This window comes from Saccopteryx leptura, chromosome 1, assembly GCF_036850995.1.
Source record: "Saccopteryx leptura isolate mSacLep1 chromosome 1, mSacLep1_pri_phased_curated, whole genome shotgun sequence".
Classification (NCBI taxonomy): domain Eukaryota; kingdom Metazoa; phylum Chordata; class Mammalia; order Chiroptera; family Emballonuridae; genus Saccopteryx; species Saccopteryx leptura.
Window position 1 is genome coordinate 211867497 of NC_089503.1, and position 15919 is coordinate 211883415.

The following is a 15919-nucleotide window of genomic DNA, read 5'->3' on the forward strand; positions in this document are numbered from 1 at the left end:
GCCCAGGGCTCCCTGGCACATGGTGTCTCTGAGCTAGCCGGGTCCCCTGTTCCCTGGGGCATCTCCACTCCAGGTGAAGCAGGCAGTGGGCTGACCGTCCTGTAGGGACCAGAGGGAGACAAGACAGTCTGTGGGGCACCCACGATGGGGAGGCGGCAAACCAGTTCCAGCAGCTTTTTCCCGATTCGGACACCAACACGTCCCACACACGGTCTCATCTCATGCAATGTCGAAACATACGACCCTTGAAAAATGGAGTCCTGTCATCAGCTTTAGAAAAGCTGAGCAACACACAGTTACATCGGTGACTTAATAAAAGCCTTCTCGGAAGCTTTTCATAGCTGCTTTGTGCCTTATTCCAACCAAACTGACCTCGGTTCTCTGTGCTGCGTCTAGCATCGCAGTGCCTGATGTCAGTTTCATTGAAGACAACCGGCGTCCAGGGAGAGAAATATCGTAACGCGGGAAGCATAAAAAACACCTAAGGGGCCTTCTATTTTTTATTTTTTTGTATTTTTCTGAAGCTGGAAATGGGGAGAGACAGTCAGACAGACTCCCGCATGCGCCCGACCGGGATCCACCCGGCACGCCCACCAGGGGGTGACGCTCTGCCCACCAGGGGGCGATGCTCTGCCCCTTCGGGGCGTCGCTCTGCCGCGACCAGAGCCACTCTAGCGCCTGGGGCAGAGGCCAAGGAGCCATCCCCAGCGCCCGGGCCATCTTTGCTCCAATGGAGCCTTGGCTGCGGGAGGGGAAGAGAGAGACAGAGAGGAAGGAGGGGGTGGAGAAGCAAATGGGCACTTCTATGTGCCCTGGTCTCCTATGTGCCCTGGCCGGGAATCAAACCCAGGTCCCCCACACGCCAGGCCGACGCTCTACCGCTGAGCCAACCGGCCAGGGCCCTAAGGGGCCTTCTAATGGGGCACATTCATTATGGTTCCTGACCGCCCCTGGAGAACAGCTTCCTATCTGGGAGCTGAGCAGGGACTGGCCCCAAGAGCAGAGCCTCCAGGCGCTGATGTTTCCCACTGTTGTCCCAGCAGCGCCCTGTCTGGGTAGCAGAGGGCTCAGGAGGACACCTGCGGTGCCCAGTGCAGTTTGAGTTTCTGCCAGGAGGTTGTGTGGACACCACATCCCTGGAGGGGCCAGGTGGAAGGAAGGCTGGGCTGCGCTGGGCAGGTCCAACCCCCCGGCTCCTGCAGGGGCGAAGCTGCAACCCTGGGCGGGCCACACCCACCGAGCAGCCTGGTCCTTCCATGGGAGCGACAGCAATGAACAGGGGCCTCTCCTTTCCTCTCTCCAAGGTTGGTGGCTCCCACTTTTCTTATTTCCTTAGCATTCCCTCGCCTTGCTTAGGGACCTGGCCACCCCAGCCCTTCGGGTGAGCCCCCGCGGTGTAACCCTGCGTGGGGTCAGAACAGAGCTCCGTTCCTGTGTGCCAGCACCACAGGCATGGTTAGCACCCCTTCTTCCAAATTGTTCGAACTCGTTTAATCAACTCACTGAGAGGAACAGAGCTATGAGGAGGTCTGGTGCCCAGCACTTGCCTCACCTGAGAGAAATGACGAGGTGATTCAGGTCCATTCTTTTTACTCCAATCTGGGTTGCATGATAAATATCAGGTTTTGAAAATCCACCCCCCCTCCCGGCACTCTAAACCGGGCAACACAGCGAGGACATACGAATGACACAAACACAAGCGTCTGGTTCCATTTTATTAAAAAACAAAACCAAACAAAATTCTGCAATGAAATTTCCTGGAATTCACAATCCTTTTCAATCATGAGAGTTGCATTTTGTTTTTTTAACCAGTACATAAGAACATGATGGCACTTATTTACACAATAGTCTTCTATATAACAAAAATAGCCATGTTGCACGTTTGAGTGGTTCCGACTCTCAACCCGAACACTGTGTCACTCCCAGCACAAGACACACTGGTTAGGCTCTTTCCAAGCACACAGAGAGTAGACTCAATGAAAGAAAAGCCCGTGTCTCCTAATAGAAGACAAATCCCTTTCAAAACTGTTTTTGTTTGTTTTATTTTTTTTTTAACTTCTTTGTATTTCGAGACATAAAGTGCTTTGGAAGTAATAAGGTAGGTGCCCATCCTGGGGAAGAAGAAACGAGATTTATACAAGAAAAAAGAAAGGAAAATCAACATTGCCGTAACTGTTTACATATGCCTGTTACTTTGTACAGAAAACGGTGGTAGGGTAAAATAGCTACATAGTTAATGATTAAATTTTTCAGCAATTAAGAGCTAACCAAAGCCCAAATGACAGGTTACCCACGCAAACGGCATCAGGAATAACTTGGCTGATTTTGAGTCGTGTGGCAAATACATCATGGAAGCTCAGTCTCACGATCTGAACATGGACAGGTTAGGGAATGCCATGATGGGACCATTGTCACACATGTGGTCAGCAGGTGGGCCAGAAAGACCTCACGGGGAAACAGTCAAATTCTACCTGTGACATCATTCATTTCCCCAATAAAAGCACACAATTCCTGTTTAGAAAAGACAAATAAACCCACTGGATTTTTTTTCCTTGCTATTAGGGAGCTACAAGAGACTGATTTATGATGCCCCCCCCATCTGACTATTTCATAACGGTCAATTCATTCTTTACAGCAGATGTCTTTTTCAGGGGAAATAATGTGCTATATACACAGGGTTGTTCAAATAAGTTGGATTTTTCTTTTTTCACATTATTGAATTGACAATTGCTGGTCATGGCCCACAGTCTATGGACTTGGGCGTCATGTACGTACTTCTTGGAAGGCTCCCTTGGAAACCAGAATTATCATTCTCCCAGCTCACAATCACTTGGAAGAATAAGACCCATTGTTTTTGCAGGAAGTGAATGGAATGTAACTTTTCACAAATACAAAATTACTCCAAGTTTTCTAAATATAAGGAACATCCCACTATAAAAATAACAGCCCTTCCACCCCTCCCCTACTTCGACATCTCTTTCTAATTAGAAAATGGTACAACCATTTCAGATTACTAACGTGAAAGTAGGATGTCAATATATTATTATGTACATGTACAAAACACGTCCGTATTTCATATCTACATTCATATGAAAGAAGTCTGTTTATTGATCTTCCTTTGCAGTTTGACAAGAATCAAGCTGAGATAACTTACAAAGCAATCAGGCCCTTGCCTTATAACTCTGTACAAACATTCCAGCCAGAGGCAATTTTTTTTTTTTAATTTTACAAACAGAGCCAACAACACGTGTCAACATTCTGCTGAAGAAAGGGCTGTTGACAGTGAGGTCTTCGGTAGGGTTCTTTTTCAACTTTTCAGGGTTTGTGACATTCGTTGCTCCTTTGATAAACCCAATTCTCAACTACTGAGAGAATTGGAAGATAAAAGGCAAATTACTAAGTTGCTGATGAAATGAGGACTCTAAAATTTACAGGCTGAAAGAATAATGGCGATTTTACAGCAGGGGGCGCTCTGCCCTTTTGCAATAATGTCCTACAGAAAGTAAGTACCATAGATGCCAACACAAAAGCAGACTGAAAAGTTCCTATGTTAGTAGTCCTTCTTCAACCGCTCTACCAACTAGTACTGGTGACAGTTTGGTATTTTCTTCAGAAGAGTGGGGTATTAATTAACTAACTCTTACCCAGGAAAACTCTTTGGCTATTTAAAACCGTCACATTCTCCAAGAGAACAATACTCTGAGTTGAATAAAGCGCTAGATTTGTCAAAAACTTTTCAGATATTTACGATGCTGTGGGACTTAAGGCCACAAGGCATTTTATTTAGATTTTCAGATTTAGTAAGGTCAATTAGCAGCCTGCAAGAGAAACCCCCCCACCCTGAAGATTTCAGTTTCCATCAACTAGGCAATTCACCTTCTGGGTTTTTTTTTTTCTTACAAGAACATTAGGAGAGAATTAAACTAGTCAATGGGAGAAATGTGTGCCATTTAGATGGTAATTTGTCTTTGGTTTATTGGGCACATGTGGTCCCCACATTTTCCCTGCTTCTCCAAGCCCTCTGCTGGAAGGACAATGATAAGACTGTAGACTTCCTGCCCGGCAGTGACTATGGCAATCCAGGCTGAACTACCTTCTCCACAGGTTTTTCTCCCGTGCTTTGTGTACACCTGCAGACCTCTTAAGAGATGTGTCTTCTTGCCTTATGGAATCATCAGCAAGTATTGATTGGTGACCCCAGAGTGAATGGCTCTGTAGGAAGTGCAGACGTCAATAATAATAAGGATGAGGTCTTCGATCACTGAGATTCCTGACAAAAGCCACTTGTGGACGCCCCGGGGCAGGCCTAGAGCAGAGGGTGGCGAGCAGAGATGTGAATGGCCTTAGCAGGTTCTTGGCAGAAGAAGCAAGTTTTCTGCAATTAAAGGGTTCGATCATTAAGGGTCCACATCTAGGATCCTTAGCTTTGGGATGACAATTTAGTGCTGCCAAAAGACTCAGAGGGGAAGAATGTGGCTACTGATCAAAGGATCTTGAAAAACGATTGTTTCTATTATGAAGGGCCCAGAGTTGTGAGATGGGGAGAAGAGTAGGAAAAGGGAAGAGGTAAGTGATGAGAAACTCATACTCGCTTCTCAGAATTTAACTTTGTTTTCAGGCTATCCAAACTTTCCCTGCAATCATGAGTTTAACTCCTTAACACACACACACACACACACACACACACACACACACAGAGAGAGAGAGAGAGAGAGAGAGAGAGAGAGAGAGAGAGAGAGGTCAGCTCTAAACCTAGGGGTTGAGAATTTATTTGGGAAAAGCATCCATGTTCACACCCTGCCATCCTCTGTTCTGACTACCTGCAGGGTAGTACTCATACCGTCCCCTTAACTGCCATCAGCAACGTGCTCTTCAGTCTCCGCCCTGCGATCGCATGGATGAGGGACTTCTGGGGCACAGAGCAGTGCCTGAGGAGCCCCGTGCCCCTCACTTTAGGATGGTTGCTTTGTGTCTGTTTTTCAGTCTAAAGGGAGAAGTGGCCTCTCAGATCACTTACAAAGAGCAAGCCCTCATGCTACAATGTTAACAAGTCTGAGTGGCCACTAGCTACTGCCTGGCCCATACACTTTTCTAAGAAATCCTAACCCCAGGGACCTAGGAAGGTCCCAGGTGCTGGAGGTGGTGGATAGCACATCTAGACAGCGTTCTGGAGTCGCTTCCTCACCATTATTTACCTGGGAGACTTTTCCGGCAAGGAAACCTGGCGGGGGGAGGCAGTCATTACAGAGGGTCTGTGATACAGTTAGATCTGAGAAGTGAAAACGGGGGCTAGCTCCTTTACAGAGGAAGGTCATTTGCCTTTAGAATGAACTGGGCGTCCTCTGCTGTGTAAACACAGGCGCTGCCATGAAATAAGAAGAAAACCCTGGCCACACGGACAATGGCCACCACGTTAGTAACTCGCTCGATCTAGAACCACCAGGTCCTGACAGGCGGGAGGAGAATGTGTGTGGGTGTGCGTACGAAGAATGAGACAGGCAGTCAGAGAAAGCCGACACAGAGACAGAAAAGAGAACATAGTCTAGGTGACAGCACAAAGTGCTCCTGAAATTGCCTCGGGGACCCCGGGACTGTGGAGGTCTGAGTCCTCGCTCCCTAGAGTACTCTATATCCCAGATTGTTTTCCTGAAAGAGTTTTGATAGAATGAGATTGCTTTGTGTTCAGTCAAGGGGAGGCCCTCCACGGATAACTAGATGTCATGTATTGTGTTCACACTGCAAGAATTTCTATCTAATAAAAATTCGTAAATAAGAAAGATTCCGATGTTAGGCTGTCAGCGTTTTGAGTTCTAGAAGCATGGCGACCACGAAGAGGTCAACGCACTAACTGGAGTTGCCACGGGGACCACACTTTTTCATATGACCAAAAACAGAGCCGTGAACGTCCAGAGATGTTTCCACCAGAAATGAAGGAAATGCCAAAAACAAAACAAAACAAACCAACCTCTTTGGACAGAGACTTGCCTCCATGGTTATGACGCTCCTACGTGATGACAGAATAGGCATGTGCCTTTGCCACTCTTCACTTTCCACCTTCTCAAACACGCCAGGCTGTTGACATTTCAGGGGAGTTTGTGAACACACCCTCGAGGCTCCATCAGTCATCAGGTGCTGTATTCATGATCAAGGCTCAGTACCTCCCAAAGGGACCAGCTACAGAGGGGCAGCGATTCCCAGAGGCGACTCTACCTTACTCTGTGGAATGGAAATGCTCCTTCTCTTGTCCACAGCCTCGGGGTGGGAGGGGGACGCTGACTTCAAGTGTGGAGAGATGGGCTGTTGGCAGGCAGCCGTAACTCACTGTGGCTGGGCGGTCACAAACCCCAAAGATGTTTTCTCAGTAAGGCCATAGGCAGTCTTATATTTGGAGTCAATATGGAACTTCCCGCATTTCCCTCCCAAATCCCTAGGGGGCAGGGGACTGGGAGAAGACCCCCTGCCAGGCTGGGAGGCAGGACAGCGAGGGGCTGAGGCTTGGACTTCTCCTTGGCCCCTGGGTGCCACATCAGCTGTCTAAGGGTTTCTGCCATAGATGTGAGGGATGTAACTTTGTTTCAGCACCAAGTCAACCTGGTTTGTGTGACATTTTTAAAAATAAAAACTGGTCAGGGAAATAACAGTAAATGGTAATGGACATTGTGGTGCGGTTGGAAAGTTCACGCAGAGATCTCAGAAAGGGCGGCCTGAATGTTTATCTGTTACCAGACAAATGGATCTCTGGGCCCGTCCTTAGGCAGCTTGGGTGCAGTCTAGTTCTCTTGGGAGGTAAATAAGGTTTAACCCTTTTCCCCTGTGAGGGCCAGGGGACCAGGTGAGACCATCTGAGACACCGGAGGCCTGTGCTATCTGTTGGGCTCTTGTCCACACCAAGGTGTGCCGTGAGCCTCTGCAGAGACTGAGGACAAACAAGGATGTGACGTATTTCATTAACACTTTTTACATGAACTCCATGTTGAAACAATAATATTGGATTAAATAAATATATTATTATTTTTACGTTTTATTTATTGATTTTTTTTTAATGTGGCCGGTAGAAAACTTAAAACTACACGTGCGACTCGCACTCCATGTCCATTGGACAGGACTGGTCTAGACACTCAGGACAGAAAGATGCACACTAGTGAACACACATAAAGTTTGCATATACGTCTAGAGGGTCCCCAACCTTTTGACACCCTTTGGGAACCATGGGGTCCCCAGGTCTTTGGTGGGAGGTGAGCAGGAACATTTGGGGTGAAGGGCTGTTTCCATTTCTTTTGTACCCTACCATGTTGGTTAAAACACATTTTTTTAAGCTACCAAAGCCACAAGAGACTCCTCCAGAAACAGACCTTTGGTAAGTAAAGAACCTTGCAGAGCCAGGGTGTTTGCAGCAGAACCCCCTTGGGGACAGGCCCACGGGCCACAGCGAGCTCCTGGGCCCCTCGCGTCTCCACAGCGTCAGAGGGGCAGCCGCGGCCTATGTGCTCAGTCCCGCTGCACCTGCCCCCCGGCAGGTGGCGACAGGACGATGTCCCCAGACAGAGGACGATGCACTCTAAAAGGCATCTCTCTCTGGGTGTGGAATACAAGGCGTATTTCTTTCGCCGTTGAATTATCCTTCTAATTCCACTTGACTTAATGCCAGAATTGCTCTGGGCCACGCAGACTGGAGGCGGGGCAGGGGTGCAGGCCCACGCTGTCCGAGAAGGAAACACCGTGCGGGCAGGAACTGCACCCTGAGAACCAGGCTCTGAGGGCGCCTGCCGATGGCGAACTTGTGGCTAATGGTGGATTTAAACCAAGGGGAAACCAAACAACTCCTGCTTGGGTTTAAAACGTCCATCATTGGGATCATTCATTCTCAGCAGCCTGGGAGGGCCAGATCTCAGAAGCTGTTACTGCATGTTCTACAACCAGCAACCCTGCTTCCCAAGGTAGAAAGTCAGCTACGGGCCATCACTATGGGAAAAAATGGACTCCTGCCCCCTGCCACTGGGGAAAAATGCTCCCTGGTGGTCCAAAGGCCGGCAGGGGCCTTGGGCACCGTGTTGATAAACTCCTCCACTTTACAGATGGAGAAGCTGAGGCCTAGCAAGCGTGCGGCTCCGTGGGATCTCCTGAGCCCTGGTTCAGTGCTGTCCCCGTAACTCCCTGGATTTCCGTACAGGAAGGGTGGGCCCCTAGACAGATGAGACATTTCTGAAGGTGACGACCGTGTTCCTTGCCCTGCTACCTCCTTAGAAAGCATCCAGTAGGACACGGTTGAAGGAGGTGACAGAGGAGCATCCAGCGGTGTCCCCTGAGCCACACTTAGCAGGCAGCAGGGCTTTCCAGAGGAACCAAACTCTGCTTGTGAACAGGTATGAGCGTGAGGAGAGAGCCTCGTCCACAGTGCAGAGACCTCAGCGAGGGAGCCTCCTCTCCCGAGGTCAGCCCACGCATCCGCCTCCTGCCAAGGACCGGGTGATCCCTGACTCTTCCAAGAAACCAGTCACTACCTTAGTCGTCTATGCACCAGGGAGAGTCTAATGTATTACAACATTGCCCACTGGAGAAAAAATAGCACAATTCTGTCACGGTTACAAAAAAAAAGATTACAAACATAAACAGTTTCAAAACATGGGGTGGTTTGTAGAATCCATTCCAGAGCTCGTTTCCTTTCCCTCTTTGTCTCTCTCAGGAGACACTTGATGAGCCAACATTTTTTAGACCCCATGGTTCACCAACTCACACCCCCTTCTTTACTTAAAATCTGGACCCACGCAGGGAGCCCTGGGAAGCCATCTGTAACGGCTTCATTTCACCCTTCCTGGAGGTCTGGCGAGGTGTAACAGATGTGTGCTGGGAACTAGGGTAACACCCAGGCGCCCCTGTGCAGGCGTGGTGGACACCAGGCTCAAAGCTGACTTTTCTAAAGGCTCCATCTCCTGCACAAGCCACTGGACGTACCAGAGCCTATTCTAGCCTTGGGGAAACCAGTTCAACAGACATTTTGCTTTCAGGAAGAATTTGTGTGATACTTGGTCTTAAGACTGGGCTTGTAGTTCCAGCTATAAGCCCTATAGCCATGGAGAATGGCCAGAATGCCCTGGAGGGAACTTCTGAGTTCAGAATTTCAGCCAAAGACTGTGAGAATCCAAATTAAAGTGCCTCCCTAGAGCTTCCTTCTCCTGTCGCGTGGGCCCTTCACAGAGCCTGGCAAGTGGAAGTCAGTGTGATGTCCCACTGAGAACCGCGAGCAGTGGCCTCAGCAGACTCAGTGCTGAGTGTGGGGTGTCTGGCAGCTGGGGCTTTAAAGATCCATTGGAGAGAATTTAGATTCCTAATGAAAGCTGGCCTTCGACTGTTTCGGGGTGTTCAAGCACTTCCCAAAGCCATGCACACTTCACACTGAGCGGTCAAGGTCATTAATCTCAGAGATGAAATACAAACTGATCTCAGCAGGAACTGGCACTTCTAAACACAACCCTATAGGAAAGCTGGAGTGAATCAGAAGGAAAACAACGGTTTGGACCTGAAGGCAACTAAACAGTCTTTAAAAAGAAACTTGCCAAAGAAATTAAACAAACACAACATTTCTGTTCCACAACAAGAAAATAAGACCCGGAATACATTGAAAACTAAGAAGCCCTAAAGTGTCCTCTCAGTCTGTGTTAGGAGCTTGTGAAGTGTGTGTCTACAAAGACACAGGAGGGAAAAATCAGCCTTCAACTTCCCAGCTGCCAAGGCCGTGGGCTGTTGGCTGTTATAGAGACAGAGAAACTGCGCCTTGATCAACTTGACTTTGGATATTGCTTTTCGTGACTGTTCTTGAGCAGAGCGCCCTGCAGGTGGCCAGGCGTTCTGGAGTTGTGTGTGCCTGGTCCAAGTCTTGGGGCACTCCTCCCTTCCTTCCCCTTGGGTCCTACCGTCCTTTTTTTTTTCTTCTTCTACATTTGCCATTTCACGATTTCACCTCTTCGCAGTCTTGGTCAGTGGAAAGTTCTATGTCAGAGAGTCCAACCTCCATCGCCATAATCAGCGAGATATCGGAATCACTGCTTACGGCTGGCTCCTGTTCACCTGGGAGGAGAGAGCAAAGTTCATAGGTCAATGAAACTGCCGGACTTCCTATAAATGAAGGCTTTCTTTTCCAAACGCCCAGTAAGGAGGGTGGGGAACTGAAGCCAGAGATCCACACCCCCCAGATCCCGCTCCTCCAGAGCATCTGGCTGGGGTGCACCTCTCCCCTTCACCGTGTTTACAGAAGGCAGACTGTCCAGGGAAACAGCCCTCCTCTTTTCTGCACACCTGGCCCCCACACCTCTCTGCACCCCCCCTTGTAACTATGTGAAAAGGGCAGATCTGCAAACTTGGAGCTCCCTCCACCTGTGACTTCTAACTCTGTAATAACAGACAGGGAACGCTGTTGGAGTTCTAAGACTGTGTGGCTGTGTAATTTCTGTACATTTGCAAATAGAAATATTAAAGATTTATTTAGCTATTTAAAAAAAGGAAAAAACGTTCATGGTGAACACTGAGCTATGTCTTTGGGTGCTGGTTATTTCAGTATAATTGTCTTTAATAGCATTTCTTTGGAGGTCAAGAGAAGATATTTTAAAAATTGACAATTTTGTAAAAAAGACAAACATCTAGTTAGAGCCCCTTCTCACACTGTTGCCCAAAATAAATCCTTAAAGATCAAAATGTTAAATGAAAAAAACCCATTAATCAAGCTAGAAGAAAATATTTCTAAGTAAGAAAATATATATCTAAGCAGAGAAAGAAATTCTTTATAAAAAAAACAATTGAACAATCCACAAAAGAAAAGATGGATAAATATGCATAAAATTTAAAAAATAAAAACACTAAAAGTAAGATCAAAGACCTATATCACACTAGAAATATTTGTCAAAATTTCACAAAAGATTGTATTTTTAACAAATTGAGAGCATTTAAATTTATAAGAAAACTAGGTCTGACTTGTGGTGGCATGGTGGACAGAATGGCGACCTGGAACACTGAGGTTGCTGGTTCGAAACCCTGGGCTTGCCTGGTCAAGGCACATATGGAAGTTGATGATTCCTGCTCCTCCCCCCTTCTCTCTCTTTCTCTCCCCTCTCTCTCTAAAAATGAATAAATAAAAAAATCTAAAGAAAAATTTCTTATAAAAAAAGAAACAGGCCAACAGAAAAATGGGCAAGTTACTATTGTACCATCCACGGAAGAGTGTAATAAAAATGACCAATAAATATGAGGTAAAAACAAGCTAGTCTTTTTGTTCATGAAGTCTTCACTCTTTAAAAAGATAGCCTTGCCCTATAGCCAGTTGGTTCAGTGGTGGAGCGTTGGTCCAACGTTTGGAAGTCCTGGATTCAATTCCAATTCAGGGCACACAGGGGAAGTGCCTATCTGTTTATCACCCCTTCCCCTCTTGCTTTTCTTTCTCTCAATTGGAGGAAATTGGCCCCGGGCACTGAGGATGGCTCCATGGCCTCAGCCTCAGGCACTAAAGAAGAGTTCAGTACCAAGCAATGGAGCAACACCCTCAATGGGCAGAGCATTGCCCCCTAGTGGGCTTGCTGGGTGGATCTTGGTCAGGGCACATGTAGGAATCTCTCTGCCTCCCTGCCTCTTATTAAAAAAAAAAAAAGATAGCCTTATAGTACATTGAGGTAAGTAGTACATTATATGTAGAACTGTGAAATTTTCACTGAGTAATTTCATTTCTAGAATGTATTATAGAGAAATAATCAGAGATGCAAAAACATTCATTTAATCATTATTTATAGCAGCATAACATCCCACGTAACAAAGTCTAACAATAGAGAATATCTGAATAAACTGTGTTAGTTTCTAAAGGACATCTTGTTACAACCATTAAAGTGACATTTCCAGAGAATTTGAAGTTACATAAGAAGGTGCTTGCAGTATACTATGAAGTAAAGACAGAAATACTCAACACTTTTTATGCAGTGAGGTTGACTAAGAAAGTTAACTAGAGGCAAGAGAACCAAAAAATGCTAGTGACTATATCATTCTTCACTCAAGACATAAAGAGTCCCCACTCTATGTTAAGAATTGTGCTAAGTGCTAAGAATACAGGTAAGAGTGAGATGATTCCCATTCAGGAGGTAGCCCATTAGCTGGTCAATCATAAGACAATGGGATAAGCATTATGGTGGAAGAGGTACCTGGTGTTATAGGAGCAGGTAAGAAGGCTATGTAACCCTTCTCTGAGTCAAAGAAGGCTTCCCATAGGGTGTGATGTCTAAATTGAGCCCTACAAGATAACTTGTGTTTTAGCCAAGTGAATGAGGAAGAAGAATCTTTTAAGCATAGCAATAGCACATACAGATGTCTGGAGGTGATAGTGAGCCTTAGATGGACATCATATCATAGTTAAATATGACTGGAATGCAGAGTCAAGCTAGGGATTATGAACAAAGGAGTCAGGGGAGCTCAGCTGCATGAAAGGCAGCTTTAAAACCAAAAGACTTTGAAAAAAAGAAAAAGATTAAAGCAACAACAGCAAAATAAAACCAGAAGACCTTGTATGTCCAATGAAACATGCAATTAAAAGATGCAATAAAAAATGTCTAAGTATAGCAGAAAGCTGATGATTATAAAACTTTTGCTCTGATATAACTTATTTCATGTTGAGGTACCGTTAAGAGCTCCATCATGGTGATATTGTGACTTTCATACAGATCTAGTAAGAAAAAAAAAGGCAGCACAGATTTAGGGTCCCATGGAGATAGTTCACAGCACTGGCATGGGGGGCTTCTCACCCTCGCTCCTGCTCTTCAGCCACCAGCCTCAGCAGATTTCATGAATTCAACCCCACTGTGGTGTTTTCTAAATAGAAATGTGTGAATTAAAAGCAAAAAGGGGCCATGGGGATTGCCAACACTCTATGGGCTGCTAAAATCACGATGCTATTTTGGAAATCGGCTGTCCTGCACCGCTCAAGGCAAAGATGAATTCAAAACAATAAAAATAGAGATTTGCAAAAGAATGGTTCAGTTTTTATGAGGTGTGACATTTGCATCAACTACATTATCTAATTATTTTCCATTTCAACACGTTGAAAAATGATCTGAAGACATTTGAAATTATTTTTTTATTCATTTTAGAGAGGAGAGAGAGAGAGGGAGAAGGGAGGGAGGAGCAGGAAGCATCAACTCCCATATGTGCCTTGACCAGGCAAGCCCAGGATTTCGAACTGGCAACCTCAGTATTCTAGGTTGACATTTATCCACTGTGCCACCACAGTTCAAGCTGAAATTATTCTTTACTGTGCCTTATGTTTTTAATTGAGCTTGGTCTGTTCCATAATTATTAAAAGCAGAATTTTATCCTTTAATCAAGAGAGATCATTTACTTTGAGACCATGATTACATAAAGGAAAACACTGCCATTAAGACATTTAGAAGTTTCTCCGCAGGTGACTGTAAAGTAGCCAATAACAACAGAAATTTTAAGTCCTGCCCTGCAAAGGCTAATACAAAAATAACAAAAATAACAGTGGCCTTTATTGAATTCTCACAACAGCCCTTCAATATGAATATTATTAGTACTGCTTTACAGATGAAAGAAATCCTCTTAGTCTTTTTAACACAGTAGTATCATGCCTACTTGACATACTTCCTCCTCTTGGCTTTCCTTCATGGTAAAGTCATTCAGAGAATCTAAACAGGGAATGATGCAATCCAGTTCATACTGTAAAGTAGTGGTCCCCAACCCCCGGGCCACGGACTGGTACTGGTCCTTGGGCCATTTGGTACCGGTCTGCAGAGAAAGAATAAATAACTTACATTATTTTCGTTTTATTTATATTTAAGTCTGAGTGATGTTTTATTTTTTAAAAATGACCAGATTCCCTCTGTTACATCTGTCTAAGACTCACTCTTGACGCTTGTCTTGGTCACATGATACATTTATCCGTCCCCCCTAAAGTCCGGTCCGTGAAAATATTTTCTGACATTAAACCGGTCCATGGCCCAAAAAAGGTTGGAGACCACTGCTGTAAAGGATCACTCTGGCTGTTACGTGAAGACTAGACCAATAGAACAGAGGCTGGAGGGAATCCAGGGGAAACTACTGCAGAAAACAGATGAAACCTGACGGTGGCTTGCTGTGGCAACAGGAATGGAGATAAGGGGACACACTGAAGAATTCATTTAGAAGAGCACGACAGAGACAAATGATGGACTGGCCAATGGCAGCAGGACAGGAGAAAGTCAAGTAACCCCCAGTTTTTAAAGCAATACAGAGACTTTTTACTGAGCGAGAGAAACTGGAAGCTGGGTAGGTGGGGATAGATCAAGAGCTGAGTTTTGCACATGTGCTGTGTGAGGTGCCCGTAGGAAGTCCAAGGTTGATGTGGGGATGGTGGCTAGATATAGTCTGGAGTTTAGAGGAGAGGCTGTGACAATCAGTACATCTGGGAGGCTGCAACACAGAGAAGGTATTATATACACACCATGGGAGCAGATGAGGTTGTCCAAGAAGAGACCAAGAACAGAAAGACAACTCAGGTGCAGAGCACTTAACACCAAAACCTATAGCCAAAGATCAAACTGGTGCCTCCGACATGATTCGTTTTTAAAAAGTCAGGTATTATTTACCATTATTAAAAAGTCAGGTATTTCACATACAATTTTATATTTAAATTTATCTTGGGAAATAAGTATGTAGAACACGTGCCTGGTTCCCAGATGGAAATCACTGGGGTGAGCTGGGCAAGTGCTGCCCCATCCCCCCCCCCCCCCCCAGCTCAAAGCACAGAGGCTCACGGGCACCACGGTTGGCCAACAGTCTGCTGCATTGGATCAGATTATGGAGTTGGCCTGTGTAGAAATTTGAGTTGCAAATCTATTTAGGGGAAGGGCAGAGCACTGCAGGGGGGGAGCCCCTAAGAGCTTGAAAATGGCCAGAGAACATTGTGCCATTGATTTATTTCCCTTTTCTTCCTTTTAAATAGATTCTGCTTCTTGACCTCCCTTATAGGCACTGACTCATAACGTCCACCCCCCAAGGAAACGAGGCTCTGTGGGTGTTCCTGAATCAGTGAGGGTGGACTTACAGGCTGACCCCAAGTCATCTCGTTCCAGCCTGGCACCTCTATCGCAGCGTTAAAAGGAATCTCATTAGCTGGTAAGCAGAAAAGACTGTTTTAAATCAAGCCTTGTAACCTACTTTGTTGACCTATAACTACTGCTTTCATATATGTATTTCCACATTTGATTCTGAAGAAATTCAATCAGTAGCTTAACTGTGGTTAACCAAAAAATTCTCAGCAGTGGGATTTTGTTTTATTAATTTCACAATGTATTATTATTAATATGGTTATTTTACTTTTTAATTGTATTTATTTGGGGTGACATTGGTTAATAAAATTATACAGATTTCAGGTGTATAATTCTATAATACATCTTCTGCATATTGCACTGTGTGTTCACCACCCAAGTCAGGTCTTCTTCCATCACCATTTATCCCCTCTTACCCTCTTCTTCCTCCCCACCCCCTTTTGAATATCACAATTTTTTTTTTTTTACAGAGACAGAGAGAGAGAGTCAGAGAGAGGGATAGACAGGGACAAACAGACAGGAACGAAGAGAGATGAGAAGCATCAATCATTAGTTTTTCGTTGCAACACCTTAGTTGTTCATTGATTACTTTCTCATATGTACCTTGACTGTGGGGCTACAGCAAACCAAGTGACCCCTTGCTCAAGCCAGTGACCTTGGGTCCAAGCTGGTGAGTTTTGCTCAAACCAGATGAGCCTGCACTCAAGCTGGCGACCTCGGGGTCTCGAACCTGGGTCTTCTGCATACCAGTCTGATGCTCTATCCACTGTGCCATCGCCTGTGCCATTTTTGATATCAGGCAAATATCACAAATTATTACTATCTTCCCCCTTTAATACATAAGA

At 45.6% G+C, this 15919-nt stretch overlaps 1 protein-coding gene across 2 annotated transcripts in view; it reads right to left on the reverse strand.

Moving 5' to 3' along the window:
- Positions 1 to 1702: 1702 nt before the first annotated feature.
- RNF150 (ring finger protein 150) overlaps positions 1703 to 15919 on the reverse strand; it is a 192587-nt gene continuing 178370 nt past the window's right edge. For both annotated transcript variants that reach the window (XM_066385554.1, XM_066385544.1), the window contains one exon: positions 1703 to 10065. In XM_066385554.1, coding sequence (XP_066241651.1) covers positions 9947 to 10065 — 119 coding nt within the window. In that variant the 3' untranslated portion in view covers positions 1703 to 9946. The remainder of the gene's footprint in view (positions 10066 to 15919) is intronic.